This window comes from Lampris incognitus, chromosome 11, assembly GCF_029633865.1.
Source record: "Lampris incognitus isolate fLamInc1 chromosome 11, fLamInc1.hap2, whole genome shotgun sequence".
NCBI lineage: Eukaryota > Metazoa > Chordata > Actinopteri > Lampriformes > Lampridae > Lampris > Lampris incognitus.
The window spans coordinates 38,768,964-38,785,302 of record NC_079221.1 but is presented as its reverse complement, the minus strand read 5'-3'; the positions used below and the strand labels follow the sequence as shown (position 1 = coordinate 38,785,302).

The following is a 16,339-nucleotide window of genomic DNA, read 5'->3' as shown; positions in this document are numbered from 1 at the left end:
CCCGTGCCCGCACTTGCCAGGGAGCAGAGCCCCGGTGCATAACTTGGGATGGGTCCAACTTTTCATTTATCATCAAAGGAGCAAATCTGTGGCTCAACCACCTGTTACCTAACCAAAATAGGCAGGTGCTGAAGGAAATGTCTTGTAGCAAATTTGCAGAATTTGCAAGTTTGCTTGCCTCTCCTTCGGTAATTACACCAGAAGCATGTCTTTCCATTCTTCTCGATTGGACGAGATTCCTTCGTGGTTTATTCGTGGGAGACAGTGCACTGTAGATATATAGTCTGCTGTACTGCAGCACATGTGGTAGCCATTATCTATGCCCCCCCCCCCTCCCTTACTTATCGCTGCTGCATTTGTGCTGGTCTGCAAAGCCCCACGAAGAAAGGCCAAGGCTATGTTGGAGTCAATCTTTCATCTTCTCTCTCACCACCGTGCTTATGTAACACTGCCGAACAAGCGACCTGCAAAACACAATTGTGTCTTTTAAGGAGATGAAGCAAAACCGGCCGGCAGAAAAGTAAGGCGAGATTCATTTCTAACTGATTCGGGGTCTTGATCACTGCCGGAGTCTGTAACTCACAGTGTCAGGATCAACCGGTTTGGTAGAAATTACGTTTTCAAATTTTCCAAGCGTTCACATGCGGCATCATCATGGTCATACTATACGGTGTTATTGTGTTTACTCGCACTGCCGATGTTGAGTTTTTCCAGGCCGACCCGCTGATGCCTTCACCCACACACAGATGCTGCAGAGACCCCAGCAGCTGAACACCCAGCACTCTCCCTCTCCCTTGTCTACGCTATGACTGACACAGCTAAACTAAATTAAGAAAAATCACAACTTTTGCTATCATGTTAGCCATTTAAAGGTCAAACCTGGCCGTACCGGGTAGCATAGTGGGTCTATTCCATTGCCTACCAACACGGGGATCACCGGTTCGAATCCCCGTGTTACCTCTGGCTTGGTCGGGCCGTCCCTACAGACACAATTGGCTGTGTCTGCGGGCGGGAAGCCAGATATGGGGTATGTGTCCTGGTTGCTGCACCAGCGCCTTCCTCTGGTTGGTTGGGGTGCCTGTTCGTTGGGGGGAGGGGGGAACTGGGGGAGAATAGTGTGATCCTCCCTTCACGTGCTACGCCCCCCCTGGTGAAACTCCTCACTGTCGGGTGAAAGAAAAGCAGCCCACATGTATCGGGGGAGGCACGTGGGTAGTCTGCAGCCCTCCCTGGATCGGCAGAGGAGGTGGAGCAGTGACTGGGGATGGCTCAGAAGAGTGGGGTATCTGGCCAAGTACAAGTGGGGGCGAAAAAGGTGTCACAAATAACAAAAGGTGTCAAAAATAACAAAATAAAAGTCAAACCTATTATTTTGCAATGCCATCATGAAGAGTATTATGAAATTTCAAGGAAATGTGAGTTTGCACTTAAATATATTCTGGTCTAATGGAATTGTTAAAGGAGCTAGGGGCCACTGTTTCACCTGAATCACATGTACATGGCAGGAAGAGGCGTGATTTGGGTGTGGACGTTGGGGACATGTCCCTTACCAATCTCAAGGAACTAATGAATTGTCCTTACCATTATTGTTGGCCATCTCAGATGACTTGTCATTTTAACTCCACAAACTGCTCCCCATCTGTCAGTAGTAGGTCTATGCAGAGTTGCAGATTTTCCCCTTGATTTGGGGCAAGGGAGAGAGAGAGAGAGAGAGAGAGAGTGAGAGAGAGAGAAGAGAGAAGAGAGAGAGAGAGATGAGAGAGAGAGAGAGATGAAGAGAGAGAGAGAGAGAGAGAGTAGAGAGAGAGAGAGAGAGAGAGAGAGAGAGAGAGAGAGAGAGAGAGAGAGAGAGAGAGAGGAGAGAGAGAGAGAGAGAGAGAGAGAAGAGAGAGAGAGAGAGAGAGAGAGAGAGAGAGAGAGAGAGAGAGAACATTGTGTCCCTACCAGCCCTATGCCCCTTGGTTATAGCTATAGTGGAATAAATGGATTGGCAGTGAGGAGTTACTTGGGAGTGTCTATATTTAAAAAGTCAATATTAATATTGTGCATGTGTCATATTAGTCAGTTAATATGAAGTTCAGAGCACAGGTCTGGAGTGTTTGCTAACATGTATTCTTGACTTGAACATGTCACAATTTTAATATTATCCACTAACATGTTATTGTTTGGTAATATGACGGCAAAATGCTCTCAAGAAAGAGGGAAAGTTGATATTAAAAAGACCTTAAGTGAGAAAATACCTGGGGGGCGTCTGGGTAGCATGGTGGTCTATTCCGTTGCCTACCAACACGGGGATCGGCGGTCCGAATCCCCGTGTTATCTCTGGCTTGGTTGGGCGTCCCTACAGACACAATTGGCCATGTCTGCAGGTGGGAAGCCAGATGTGGGTATACTGTATGTCCTGGTCGATGCACTAGCACCTCCTCTGGTCAGTTGGGGCGCCTGTTCAGGGGGGAGGTGGAACTGGGGGGAATAGCATGATCCTCCCATGTGCTACGTCCCCCTGGTGAAACTCCTCCCTGTCAGGTGAAAAGAAGTGGCTGGCGACTCCACATGTATCGGAGGAGACATGTGGTAGTCTACAGCCCTCCCTGGATCAGCATAGGGGGTGGAACAGTGACCGGGACGGCTCACAAGAGTGGGGTAATGGGCCGGATACAATTGGGGAGAGAAGGGGGGGGGGGACTTAGGTGAACAATAGCAACCAGACTTTAGCCAACCAAGGTCCTATTCGACACTTGTAGTTTGAGAGTTTAATACCGACCATATCCTTTCAAGAATTCATAACTGCAAGTCCATCTCTATGTTGTTGGTGTTGTTGTTTGACTTCCTCTGGTGCAGTGCACTCCAGTTTGTATTTTGATGTACCAAATCTAGAGGTTTATGTTCATTTTTCATTATATGGCACAATTTCCACATGAATGACCAGCGAGTGACCTATAACCCAGACGTCTTACTGTGTTGTCCTCTCCCCACAGTCTGATTTGGTGCACCAAAGTGTGTTTGAGCTCATCCACACAGATGACAGGGGCCTGTTCAGACAACAGCTTCACTTTGCCCTCAACCCACAAACCTATGGCACAGAGCAAGATGGAGACGGTAAGTACTGCAGAGGCCATGGAGAATCTTTCCGGTTGCAATGGTGCAATTTTTTTATTTTTTAAAGTGGACTTGTTACATGTGCAGAATATTACAAGGTTTGGACTTAATAACATGGGTTTTATTATTGATGAGGTTCGGGCGTGGTAGGTTTTGGTGAAAGTTCACTAATGTATGAGTCTTTCTTTTCCTACTTCCTCAGTCTTGCAAAGTGGCAGCGATACGTTGAGCTATGATCCTGAGCAGCTCCCCCCAGAGAACTCCTCCTTCTTGGAGAGGAGATTTGTGTGTCGCTTCCGGTGTCTTCTGGACAACTCCTCTGGTTTCCTGGTTGGTATATGTTTAAAAGGGAAAAAATACTGTGTTTAAAACCAGGAAATGCCAATACTAAAGAAAAGTGAAAACTGACACACCATTCTCTTTCCCCTCACCCAGGCCCTGAAGTTTCAGGGGAGACTGAAGTACCTCCATGGCCAGAACTTCTTGGGCGATAACGGGGTGCATCCCCTGCCCCAGCTGGCTCTGTTCAGCATCGCCACACCCATTCAGCCACCGTCCATCTTGGAGATCAGGACCAAAACTGTATTCTTTCAAACCAGGCACAAGCTGGATTTCACTCCCACTGGCATCGACAACAGGTGATAATAGATATAAGTTGGACTCTTCTATATTTTAAGAAAAGCCTATATCTAGGGCGTCCTGGTGGTGTGGTGGTTGGTCTATTCCATTGCCTACCAACACGTAGCTCACCAGATCAAATCCCTGTGTTGCCTCCGGCTTGGTCAGGCGTCCCTACAGACACAATTGGGTGTGTCTGCATGTGGGAAGCCGGATGTGGGTGTGTGTCCTGGTGCTGCACTAGTGCCTCATCTGGTTGGTCGGGGCGCCTGTTCAGGGGGGAGAGGGAACAGGGGGGAATAGCGTGATCCTCCCACACGCTAGGGCCGCCTGGAGAAACTCCTCGCTGTCAGGTGAAAAGAAGCGGCTGGCAACTCCACATGTATCGGAGGAGGCATGTGGTAGTCTGCAGCCCTCCTCGGATCGGCAGAGAGGGTGGAGCAGCAACCGGGACCGCTCGGAAGAGTGGGATAATTGACCAGACACAATTGGGGAGAAAAGGTGGGGGGGGGGGTAAAAAAAGTAAAGTAAAGAAAAGAAAAGCCTATATCTGAACGGACCTTAGTTGCGCCAAACAGGCTTCCATTATATGTCCTGTATTCTGGTTTTCCTGATTCCTCAGATCTTTGTCAAGATCACAGAATTCTACAAACAACTGATTTACATAGTCTAGTACATGTTCATGCGTATGTCCACAGTTAACATTAACTCCACTATCTTTTTTCCAGTGCTAATTTTCATGTTTTGTGGAGTTGCCTAACCCCAGTAATACTTGGCAAATACTTTGCAGTGGTATAGATGAAATGGTTGCTATTTAGGGTGGACTGTAAGGGCCTTATCTACCAATAATTTGCATGTATAAAAACACACACATACACCTGTTACCACTTACAATTGACCGTTGAAGCCAACCTATGTGGAAGTAGATTGTGTCTCTTAAAATATCAAAATGGTATTGAATGTTCTTGGCAGGTTTGCGTTAATGAATGTTTGATATTGAATGTTTCTATGGTAAATGTGCAAATCACTGGGAAGGAGAATGCAGATAGATAGATAAATTTGCATGCCTAACATGTCTAAATGCAGCTGCATGTGTGATGACATCTCTCCACAATTATATGTAAAAATATTTAGCATTAATCGGATGTTCTTTCAGATATAGGACAGAAAGAGATGGAAACAGATGATCCACTGTGTTGACCCCTGACGGGAGCAGCCAAAAGTAGAAATAGTAGTCTTTCAGATATAAGAGAGGTCAGAGTCCACCAAGAAAGGTCACTGACATTGAGTTATAGCCCCAAATTTTGCCATTATTTTTAATTTAATCTGTTTTTCCTTTTATTTACCCATGGCATTGCATTTTTTTTCCATCATTATTCAAATAGTGTTTTTTTTGTGACATTCATATTCAATTGCTATAATTTGGAGAGGTGTTTAATTGCCGCTTTCACTTCTATTTACAATGGGCCAAACCCTCTCAGCAAAAGAGGATAATGTTATCTCTTCCAATTAATTTAAACAAGTGCAGGATAGACAAATAACAAATCCTTGAAGCCCCTGTTTTTTTTTTTCGATCTGTCCTCTGTCCACATCAAAAAGCACTCCAAACACGAAATATTTGCATTTAAATAAGGTTAAATGCACATTTTCTTACTTTTTGGACTAAGAATGCTGTTTCCTCTCTTTCTGCCTTGGCTCCCATTAACCTCTCCTCTGTCACAGGATTAATTATGAAATGTAACTAATCTTTTGCCATTTAGAGACTGCTCGCATCCCACTTATTATGTTGTGTTTGTCTGATCTGTCTGCCCTTATTGCCCACCTGACAAACAATAGTCTTGCCCTAGCACTGTTTCATTTGACCTCAAAACTACTGCAGCTACTTGTGTTCTAAAGAAAGCTGGTCTTGATCCTACTGTGCTAAACAATCAAAGACCAATCTCATCTCTCTCTTTGTTACCAAAACTGCTTGAAAGAGTAGTTGCCTCCCAGCTGCACGGCCATTTTGTTTCTGATAACCTCCATGAATCTTTTCAGTCTGGTTTATGCCCGCTTAGCAACAGTGAGACAGATCTTGTCTGGGTTGTTAATGACCCCCTTCTCTCTGCTGACTCTGGTGCACTTGGTATTCTCCTCCTTCTTGACTATGTGCTGCATTTGACAAGGTTTTTCCATTCCTTTCTTCTTGCCCACCTTTCTGCCATTCGTATTACTGGCTGTACTTTCTCTTGGTTCACTTCTTTCTCTTGGTTCACTTCTTACCTTTCTGACAGACATCACTTCATCTCTATTTAAAAACACAAATCCTCCATTACTCCTGTTTCTCAAGGTGTCCCCCAGGGAAGAGTCCTTGGCCCTCTCCTTTTCATTATCTACATGCTCTCCCTTAGTCCTATCATTCACCACCATGGCCTCAGTTGCCATTGCTATTAGGACAACACACAGAGCTACATCAGAACCAATCCCACTAATCCCCTGCCAGCCCCATAATTAATAAACTGCATCTGTGACACTGAAATTATTAACAGACTGATATGGGTGGTGGTGCATGGCCATTCTTTGATGGAATGATTAGTCTGGTTAATTCCAATAACTAACAATACTCTTGTATGCTGACTAGTCATGTGACCCCATGTGGTCGGCATCCAAATTTTTAGAGGTACAAGTGGCGTTCAGCCATGTGAGATTGACCAATAACAGGTCTGTCATACTCTTCAATGGCCAGGACTGCACGTGCGCCACACTAAGCAGATCAGCATGTGTGTACCCTGTGCTGAGAGGTGTGAGGATTGCAATTATTTCCCATGAACAAGGAATTCCTAGTAAGCGTGGGTCATAAGTTTATGTTGATTAAGTCCATGTTCTCTGTACACACCGCCCGTCACTACGACCGATTGGATGTTTTAGTTAGGTCTTTGGGTTAAGTAATGGATGAACTCCAACTTTCTCAAGCTCAACACTGACAAAACTTTATTACTTTTTGGCTCCAGATCCATTGTCACTACACAACCTGATCTCAGTCTTGATATTGAAGGTATTACAGTCTTTCCGTCAAAATCTGTTCATGATCTAAATTTTATTTTTGACCAGGTCTCATCCTTTGATACTCCTGTTAATTCTATTATCAAGACTCCATTGTTTCACCTTCACAATATTGCATGACTCTGTCTCGTACTGATCCTGAAACCATCGTCCACGCCTTTATAAACTCCCGTCTTACAGCTGAAACTGTCTCCAGATTACAAAATGTCCAGAGCTCAGTTGCCTCACACACACCAAACACTTAGCTCACATCCCTCCCATCCTTCCTTCTCTCCACTTGTTACCAGTTTCATCTCATGTTCTTGACTAAATTCTCCTCACATACACTGAGGTCCTCCAGTGCATCTTTACTCACCATCTTGAGATTCAGACTCTCTTCTATAGGTGGCAGGTCATTCAATGTCATGGCTTCTAAGCTTTGGATCTCGTTCCCATAGAGAATCTTTTGACATTTCCTCCGTAATATCTTTCAAGTCTCATTTAAAGGCTAATCTCTTCTTACAGTGTTACATCTTTCTATCTCGCTTTCTGTGAGATAGAAAGAGAAACTCCAGTGCTGCTTTTGTTATGTTATGTTTATACTATTGTTGGGCAATCTTGAGCTCTGGAAAGTCGCTATATAAATTAATTTGCACTATACTACATCTTCTTTGAGACACCTTTCAATTTAAACCTTTCCACATGCCTACATCAGTCATATATAAGGCGCAGGGCCCTGACGCAGACATCATGACTGCCAGCCAATCAGGGCTGGCGTAATGGTACAAGTGCTTCTGTACGCGAGGGGGCGTATTCCATAGTGAGACATCGAAATGAATGCTATGAAAGAGAACATGGTTAAATACAGTAGACTGTGTCTCATTTTCAAGGTATTACATAATATGGCTCCTCCACCACTCCCTATTTACATTAAAAACCAGCCGAACTACTAGTGCAACACCTAGAGGAGCCGAACTACTAGTGCAACACCTAGAGTCTTAGCCCAAGAAGATTAAGTAGTTTTGGCCACTCTGCTTTTTCTGTCAGAGCCTCTCAGGACTGGAACAACTTACCGCAACACGTAATAAACTGTCAAAGAAGGTTGAATCAGTTCATCTGGACACAACGTTTATTGACAGATACATTTCATCACTCAACTAAGTGACATCTTCAGTCTAAAAGACTGAAGATATTTAGATCGCCACTGTATAAGCTTGCATTCTAGATCCATTAGCAGGACATCATTACTAGAATTTGAATAGTACCCAAAGATATTTGTTATGATCAGGATACTATTAAATCAGTTTGAGACTTGGCAGATGAAATTACCCCCTGGGTCACACTCACAGTGCAAAATCACACCTTCATAATTATTTTTCAAAGATGAGACCCCTGCAGATCTTTCTGTTCCATGAAATAACCATATAGGCCCTGTGATGGACTGGTAGCCTGTCCAGGGTGTCTCCCCACCTGCCGCCCAATAACTGCTGGGATAGGCTCCAGCATCCCCGCGACCCTGAGAGCAGCATAAGCGGTTTGGATAATAAATGGATGGCTGGAGATAACCACATATCATTGCCCCATCGTGATCTCCAAAAAGTGGTGTCACTAGGAGTAGAATGGGACTCGAGAAAAAAATAAAACCTGTTTCCATTCACGGTCACCCTTCCAGAGATCTTCAACAAACTTAAGACCTCTAGTCTTTAGGTAGGATGAATTCTTAGCAGCTCTCCACGTAGCATTTTGGTAGAAGCGTGAAGTAAACTGAATGATGATCGCTTTGGGTTGAACATTATTCACACTGCTCGGTGCTTTACCAAGGCGATGGGCAAAATCTATGGCAGCAGGGACCTCATCTTTCTCGTCTGGAAGGACATGCTGGCAAATCTTTATAACCTCAAGCCGAATGTCCTGCTGGACAGCTTCCTGAACATATTGTAGCTTTAAGTTGCGTCCAACTCATCCACACGCTCTTGTAACTGGTTAACAGATTGATCTACTTTTTCCACTTGATGTTCCAGACTGGTAAGTTTGGCAACGATCGACTTCATGTCAACAACAATTGCTTCAGTACTATCGCTGATGTCAAGGATTTTGCCCTCAATCGCTTTGACACGTTATATGGGGACAGGCATTTATTGTTAATTGTGACCTTATCTTGGAATTTTACTAATTTTGATACAAGCTGTACATAGCCACCGGAAGTTCAATTCTGGCAAAGCGATCATTTCTGGTGACTTCTGGCGATCACTTCTGGTTGACGTAAAATGCATCATTATGCATCACTCCCAGTGCTCCAGTGCGGGAATGTCGCCCCAGACATAATTTTAAAACTCCGGTATACTGCAAAGTACAGAGAGATTTCCCTGGCGGTGATACGCTTAATCATCATTGTGTGAACTCGTAAGGGCTTGAATGTAATGGACATAATATTTTAGTTGCATTAATTCATTTAATGCATGAAATATAATTAATTCTTAGTTTGTTTGTTTTTTTCCCCCCGGATTTCACACTCTAATACTCACCCAAGTTTCACAGTTGACTGGAGAGTAAATTAAATCTAAAAATTAATTTTAGAATCACTTAAGAGCTTTGTGGTGTTTTGTTTTGTTTTTGTTGTGTGTGAAATTTCTGTCAGCAAATCTGTTTTCTTTTTCTCTTGCACCCTAGGGGGACGGTTGTTCTCGGCTATTCTGAAATGGAGCTGTGTATGAGAGGCTCTGGCTACCAGTTTATCCATGCTGCTGATATGATGTACTGTGCAGACAACCACATCCACAGTATGTTGAAACCTTTTTGTCTTTTTTTGTTTAGATGATGCTCAAGATAGGCTTAAAAACTTTCGTTTTCAGGCCTACCGTAATCCATAGATGGTCTCAAGACATACTAGGCGTTGCTCAGCTAATTTGTAATCCCCTAGTGTCACTATTGATTATCTACCTACTATTGATCATCATACTATACTTGCCCTAATGTACAAGCTTGGCTATGATGTGATTACTATTTAGTGCTCTAAGATGCTTGTAGGTTGACACATGAATATATTTTCTAATGGCTGACTCTCCTGTAAATCACCTTGGAATAAAGCATGTACAAAATGAGGAAATGTAAAAAAAAATGTAAATGATAGGAATTTTTTATTGTGTTGTGGCTTGCAATACACTTTTGTTAAAGGATATCTTGTGCCGTCAAAAAGCTGTTTTGCAGTAAAAAATTACCAGTGCAGAAACCGTTTTTACTTCAAAGTGACAAGTGAATGGAAAAGAAAAGATAATGGTAAAAGACAAGGCTTCTGTTGTGATTTCTTGAGACAGTAAATGAGGCATTTACTTGTGTAATTATGCATATCTTTTTTCTCTCTCTGCATCACAGTGATTAAAACTGGAGAGAGTAGGCTGATAGTTTTCAGACTCCTGACTAAGTCAGGGGGCTGGATGTGGGTGCAGGCCAATGCCAAGCTGGTCTACAAAGCAGGAAGACCAGACTTCATAATCGTACGTCAGAGGGTTTTAGAGTGAGTTGGCGATTTCTTGATAACCTCATAACCAAATCAGATAAACCTCTGGTCTGTTGTTGTTTTGATTTAATTTGCCTTTTTCTTCTTCTCTCTCTTCAGTAACACTGAAGGCGAGGAGCATCTTCGCCAGAGAAGATTGCAGCTCCCCTTCAGTTTCACCACAGGAGAAGCTCTGCTCTACGAGACAGGCCCCACTCTGGATGTCAACCAGCTTAAGGCCAGTATGGCATTTGGCAACAAGGACAAGAGTGATGTTCCCCCCAGCTCTTTGCTGGGCTGTTTCCTAAATCAGGATGAAGCAAGCTACACCCAGACCGTGGAAACCTCAGTTCCCATTGATCAGGTTTTTATGGATACCCAAGCTCTGGTCAGTGTGCCGGGTGATCCATGGAAGGGTTTGGGGTCTATGGCCAACGATGTAATGGTGAAGGAAGAGGGGGATCAGTCTGTGACAGGTATAATGGATGCCTTAGAAAAGCTAGTCCACGATGGGGATTTGTGTACAGCATTGCAGAGTCTGGAGGTAGACACTGCGGAGTTGATGGACTGGGAAAACACTTTGCAAAAACTAAATCAGGATGATGGCAGCAACAATTTTAAGCCAGAGCTTGACAGCGTCCTCACTAATGAGTTATTTGCCTACATGGATAAAGTTTTGTTCAACGAAAGTGGTGAACTTAATTTAGACGCCAACCAGCCCAGCTGCCTTGCTAACAATAACAAAGAGGAGCCCTTCAGTCAGGTGCCCCAGCCCAATGCCACAGGGTTATGTGAGCCGCAACTGTTTCAGAGACCAAGTGCCAACCATGCTGACTCTTCCATGAATGGTCTTTGTGGCCCGACACAGAATAAAAACAATGGACCAGTCACCATGAAAGGGAAAGCTTTGACTGAGGCTAGTCAGAAATTTAACAGCACTCAGAAACTGTCCCATTATGGTCCCCTGATCCCTCAGACTGACACCAGTGTCCCCTCCCTTCAGCAGATGCAGTTTAACCATGTTTTCAGCCCATCGATAGAGCTCCCAGAGCTCACTCTCTCGACAAGCTCAGCCAGTGGTGACTCAGTCCCATTTGAATCTTGTTTGCAGGCACCTATCAGCCACACAAGCAGCCATCAAGGAATTCCCTGGCAGATGCAGAATAACCAGCCCCCTCAGCACTCTCCTAATAATGGCATACAAGTTGATCCAATGGCACTAAAAAGACAACTTCTGCAGGGATCTTTTCAGCAACCAAGCAATGTTGTGCTCGGTGTTGTGGACTCTTTGCCATCCCTCATTCCTTGCAAAGACTTTTCCTCCCCCAGTCAAAGTAGCACAAACAGTGTTTCCAATCCCTTTCCCAATGCCTGCCTTCAAAAAGGCACCCCATTTCAAACGCAAAATAACCACAGGGTGCAGCCGTGGACGCAGAGCCAACAGCAGAAGCTGCCTTGTGCTGGCATCATGCAGAACGGGCACCATAATCTGGTGGCAGACTGCCACAGCCAACCCTCAGACAGCCAAAGACTTTCTCTGGCTGGCCTTTGGCCACAGAGTATCACCGAACTGAACCACACCCCACAGGGAGAACTGGCAGATGGCCAGCAGGCACTTCGCCCCAGCTGCATGTTTGAAAAGCACTTGCTCCCCCTATCTGACAGCAGGCGGGTGGAGGGTGCTGGGTTTACCCCCTCTGTGCCTTTATGCCAGAGGGGTAGTGACAGTCCTCTAGACCAGAGCCCTCCGCAGGGTACCTGCTTTTTCCAGTGGGGCCGGAGTGACCCCGTGGTGGGCACATCAGCCATTGTCCAGGAGAACGTCAGCATCAGTCCCCCGTCCCAGCCCCACATGCCCAACATGTCTACCGCAGAGGACATCCTTTCTGTACAGCGCTACTTGGAGTGCAACACGCAGACACAGGTAACACTGTCCTCCTTGACTAATATCCAAACCTATCTCTCTATTTTAACTTTGCAGTATCATTTAACCATTTATCTGCAATTTGATTCTTTTTCATAGGTCTCAACCCTCCCTGCTGAAAGTAATGGACTGTTTCCCATGCCTCCTCTTATTGATAGAAATATTTTCTATTCCCAGTAACCCAAACCAGTTGTTTTAACGTCTAAAGAAGCAACGGATCCTTTTTTCCATGAGAGGCAGTATCAGTGGGCAGGAGATGGACGAAACACTCACTTGTCAGTGCTTATCCATAGACTTTTATCCTGATGCTAAGATGCAGTTTTACATTGCCTTATATAATTATATCTAATATGTGTTTTATAAAGCAGTAGCCTGTCTGTGTTGAGTGATATGAAGTACAAGTGCATTTAACAGGACATAGCTTGAACCATGTTGGCAAACGTCATCAAAAATTACCAAAGGGACAAATCGTTGATCAGACAACCCAGAAATGTCCATTTTCTAATGGAAGCTGGCATTAGAATGAAACTCACCATTGGGTATTACTAAAATTATTAACTCTCTTAAGACCTGGTGTGACTTATAAATCACTGTCATTTGTACAGATTAATTCATCTGTATTCTTTAAAATGCGGATATTTTTATGAGTAATTCAAATTTTGTTTCATTTTATGTTTTTTTTACAAAGCAGATATATAAAAACAAAATTACCCCTTATATTGGATTTATAACATTGTATACATATAAATTGTAAATCTGTGTTAGTGTTATTTGTATTTGTCAGTATCTGCAACATTATAAATGCCTCTTGTGTGTGTAGTTTTAAAGAGCAGCTTTGCATTGCTCCACAGCAATGTACATGGCTATGTTGTGCTTCATACAAAGTATTGTGCAAAACAAAGGATATGTTTCAGGAAGAAGACAACTTGTTTCACCATGAGGCCTACTTTGGCTGCAATAATTGTATCTTCAAACATGTAAAAGATGTGTTTCCATGTAAGTCCTACGCTGCATTGCAGTGTATATATATTATATGGAAATTGTTTCAGGATAGTAATTAGGGATGCACTGAAAATGACACTAGCAGCTGACCTCTGACCAATATCAGACTGAAGAAAAGATATTGTATGTATTGGAAGACTCTTCCAATACTAACATCTGAGACCAAGTGTTAGCACAGCAGAAATCAGAGCAAAGTGGCCTTAATTTACCTCTTTAAGTAACAGAAGCACAACAGATGCCATTCGAGAAAAAATGGGTATGCTGTCAATCGAATGCATTTGTCTAATGACTCCATTTTAATAGTAAAAGTCTTCGTTTTTCAGCAAAAGTAATGTATCCCATTGGTGGATGTCATCAACCAAGGATTCAGTATTGGTTCTGTATAATCATATTTATACTGTTTTCCTACAATGCTTCCTGTTTCTAAATATATTTGTTATCATACAGTATCATTTTCCTATGGATCTTTATCGAGTTTATCTTATCTTATTACAATACCCGCAATGAGCCATATTAAAACTGATGACCAAACACATTTGCTTATGCTTTTATTGCTTTGAAAATAGCTGAAAAGTAAAAGGCTGCAAGCTGCCTGCAGTCCATCTGACATGAGAGGAATGTAGACGAGGTAATAAAGTGGCCTTAACACAATCTTAAAGATCCAGTCCAGTGATTTTAATTCAATCAGACAAATTTTATTGTGGAATGATAATGTAAGAAATGTCATGTTTTTAGCTTCACAAGTATCATTTGATTTTGTTACAGCTGTTGAATGGCCCCTTAATGAACACAGCTGACCCTGAGTTCACAAAACTGTTGGCTAGCTTTGTTAGCTAGCTTGGTTAGCTAGCTTGCTGGCTAATTTAGATGATCTTGCCAGGCAGCTATTTTAAAACAGAATGACTAACACTGATGATCACACTTCATTGACTGTCCGGTCAAATCAGGATATTAGATAATATAATTTATTACCTGAAGCAGATTGGTTTTCTGAAACTGTGTCATGATGATGACAACCAGGATGATAGTTTCTGAAGGGCCCCCCCTGCCCCCCCACCCACACAACAACAGGATGCAGTTCTAACATTTTAAGTAACTTTAAAGTAACAAATCGTCTATTGGAAAATACAGCAAGATTGGAAAATGCGATTTTCATTGGACTGGGTCTTTCAATAATAACTGTGAAGATAAATCATTTGCTTAGAGCACCTTGTAGGTTCCTGTCATTGACATGATTTAGTAGGTCTCTCCAACAGAGCTTCTCTCTGTTGTTTCTCTCAGAGGGCCTGGAGGGGAGATCGATATGGCCTCCTTTCCCTTGACCTATTTGCTTATGTGGTTGACTATGGGGAAGGACAAGGAAGGTGACAGTTGAAGTCTCTCTCCTTGAGAGGATCATAGTGCCTACGCGAAGCTAATCATGTTGTTTTAGGTCAACGTTATGAGGTTCTGTTTTCCAAGCACATAAAATAAGGCCTTGATACTACATTTGTTATTGACTTTGTTATTACTGTGCCTTTCTATACATCTAGCTAATTTCATTTTAATACTTCCATTTCTGCTATGACTTCCCTATTTTTTCATTTTTTCCCCCCCCTCAGTGGTGATTTCCGCTGCCATGTAGTCCACATGTACCAAGCCAAGTGTAGATAACACATCGACGTAATATTGAAAATAACTGCTCTTTTTCCAATTGTTCAATTCTTTTTCATATTAAATGTATTTGCAATGATTTCTCTCGCGCTGCCTGATTCTTACCACGTTTGATGTTTGCTTTGTCGACCTTGATCAATTGATAGGTGAGAGTACGATGGACAAATCCCCAAAGCATTTGCCTCGCTTTCTGACAGTTTTAAGTTATTAAGGGGAACATGGTATTATTATTTTTTCCTCTCTCAAAAAACTTCTATCATCTGTCTGATGTAGATTATATTGATAAAAGGGAGGATATATGACCTGGCTCACCCATCGCCATTGTAGCATGTAATACTCCTTTTGGCCACATGGTGGCTCACACCCTCATACCCTGATGGTCACGGACAATAAACTGCCTTTTCACACCAGGTCAAACCTCCTATAGGCAGCCTTAAGTGAACATGAGCAAAGAATTTTGATTTTCCTTGTTCACAAGAGCAACAGAGTTGATTGGGAGCAGGTATAACACACTACTAAATGCGTTTATATCAAATGTGTAAATGTCAAAGATTAAATCAGATACAGGCGCTCAAGAATATGAATGTTTACACACATCTAGCGTTAGAAATAGCCATGTCAGACTTAAGACAGCATTGGTGAGCATTTCACAAGATTTGTGGCGAGCTATAAGTCCACAGTCATTCTTGATTTTTTTTTAACTTACAAAGGTCTTCTGAAATCTGCATCCATCGGCCATTGAAATAATGCTTTCACCTGGAACAAGTTCTGTCGTTTTGCTGGATTTCCTGGTAACTAGTTTATGGCGGGGGGGAAAATATCACTTAGGACTGATTTTCCATAATTACAAAAACTTATATTGTTCTTTAAAAGATACGATTAGTTTTGTGGCAAGGATGAAGCATGCTTTAGAGGTCTACTTTTAATCATATGTTTTCAAAGTTTGGGGTGTCTGGAATACTGCTGTTGCTGCAAAAAAACAAAACAAAACAAAAAAACAAAACACATTTGCTAAAGCTATTGGTTTTATTTTCTTTAAGCCCAGTTATGAAATTACATCCTTTGCTTTTTCTTTCAAACTGCAGTGAGACCTGAGCCACAGTTTAAATGATCGCTTACCAAACCACAACTCCTGACCATGTTTCAATTTTTTTCCTGAATTGTTTCCAAACTAAGCCGAAAGCCGCTGCAAACACTCTCCAAAGTGTTTCTCCTCAGAAACATTTCCAAAGCTGGCAGACAAAGAGCTCGCGTGCAAGCATGATTATTATGTTCAGCTGATTTTAAGATTGGATTTCTCTGTGTTTTTTTTGTTGTTGTTTTTTCTCTTTGGCTCATCCCTTTAAGTTAAAGTACTTCAAACTGCTTGGCATCCACAGTTAAGTAAAGACATAAAACAAGCAAACAAAGTTAAGATCCTTAGAGTCAGTACGGACAAACTACATGCACAAAAGGTTTAAGGTTTGTAGAAGGTGCTTCCATATTTGTTTTTATTAAATTCGGGAAATGAGTTTCATACTTTTAAA

At 42.6% G+C, this 16,339-nt stretch overlaps 1 protein-coding gene across 1 annotated transcript in view; it reads left to right on the top strand.

Annotated features, from left to right (window-relative positions):
• Nucleotides 1–14,882, top strand: part of LOC130120377 (aryl hydrocarbon receptor-like) — a 45,746-nt gene extending 30,864 nt beyond the window's left edge. Inside the window, exons 4-10 of the mRNA XM_056288924.1 lie at nucleotides 2,979–3,099; nucleotides 3,302–3,429; nucleotides 3,535–3,737; nucleotides 9,409–9,518; nucleotides 10,111–10,252; nucleotides 10,355–12,158; nucleotides 12,258–14,882. Coding sequence (XP_056144899.1) covers nucleotides 2,979–3,099; nucleotides 3,302–3,429; nucleotides 3,535–3,737; nucleotides 9,409–9,518; nucleotides 10,111–10,252; nucleotides 10,355–12,158; nucleotides 12,258–12,338 — 2,589 coding nt within the window. The 3' untranslated portion in view covers nucleotides 12,339–14,882. The remainder of the gene's footprint in view (nucleotides 1–2,978; nucleotides 3,100–3,301; nucleotides 3,430–3,534; nucleotides 3,738–9,408; nucleotides 9,519–10,110; nucleotides 10,253–10,354; nucleotides 12,159–12,257) is intronic.
• Nucleotides 14,883–16,339: the final 1,457 nt, after the last annotated feature.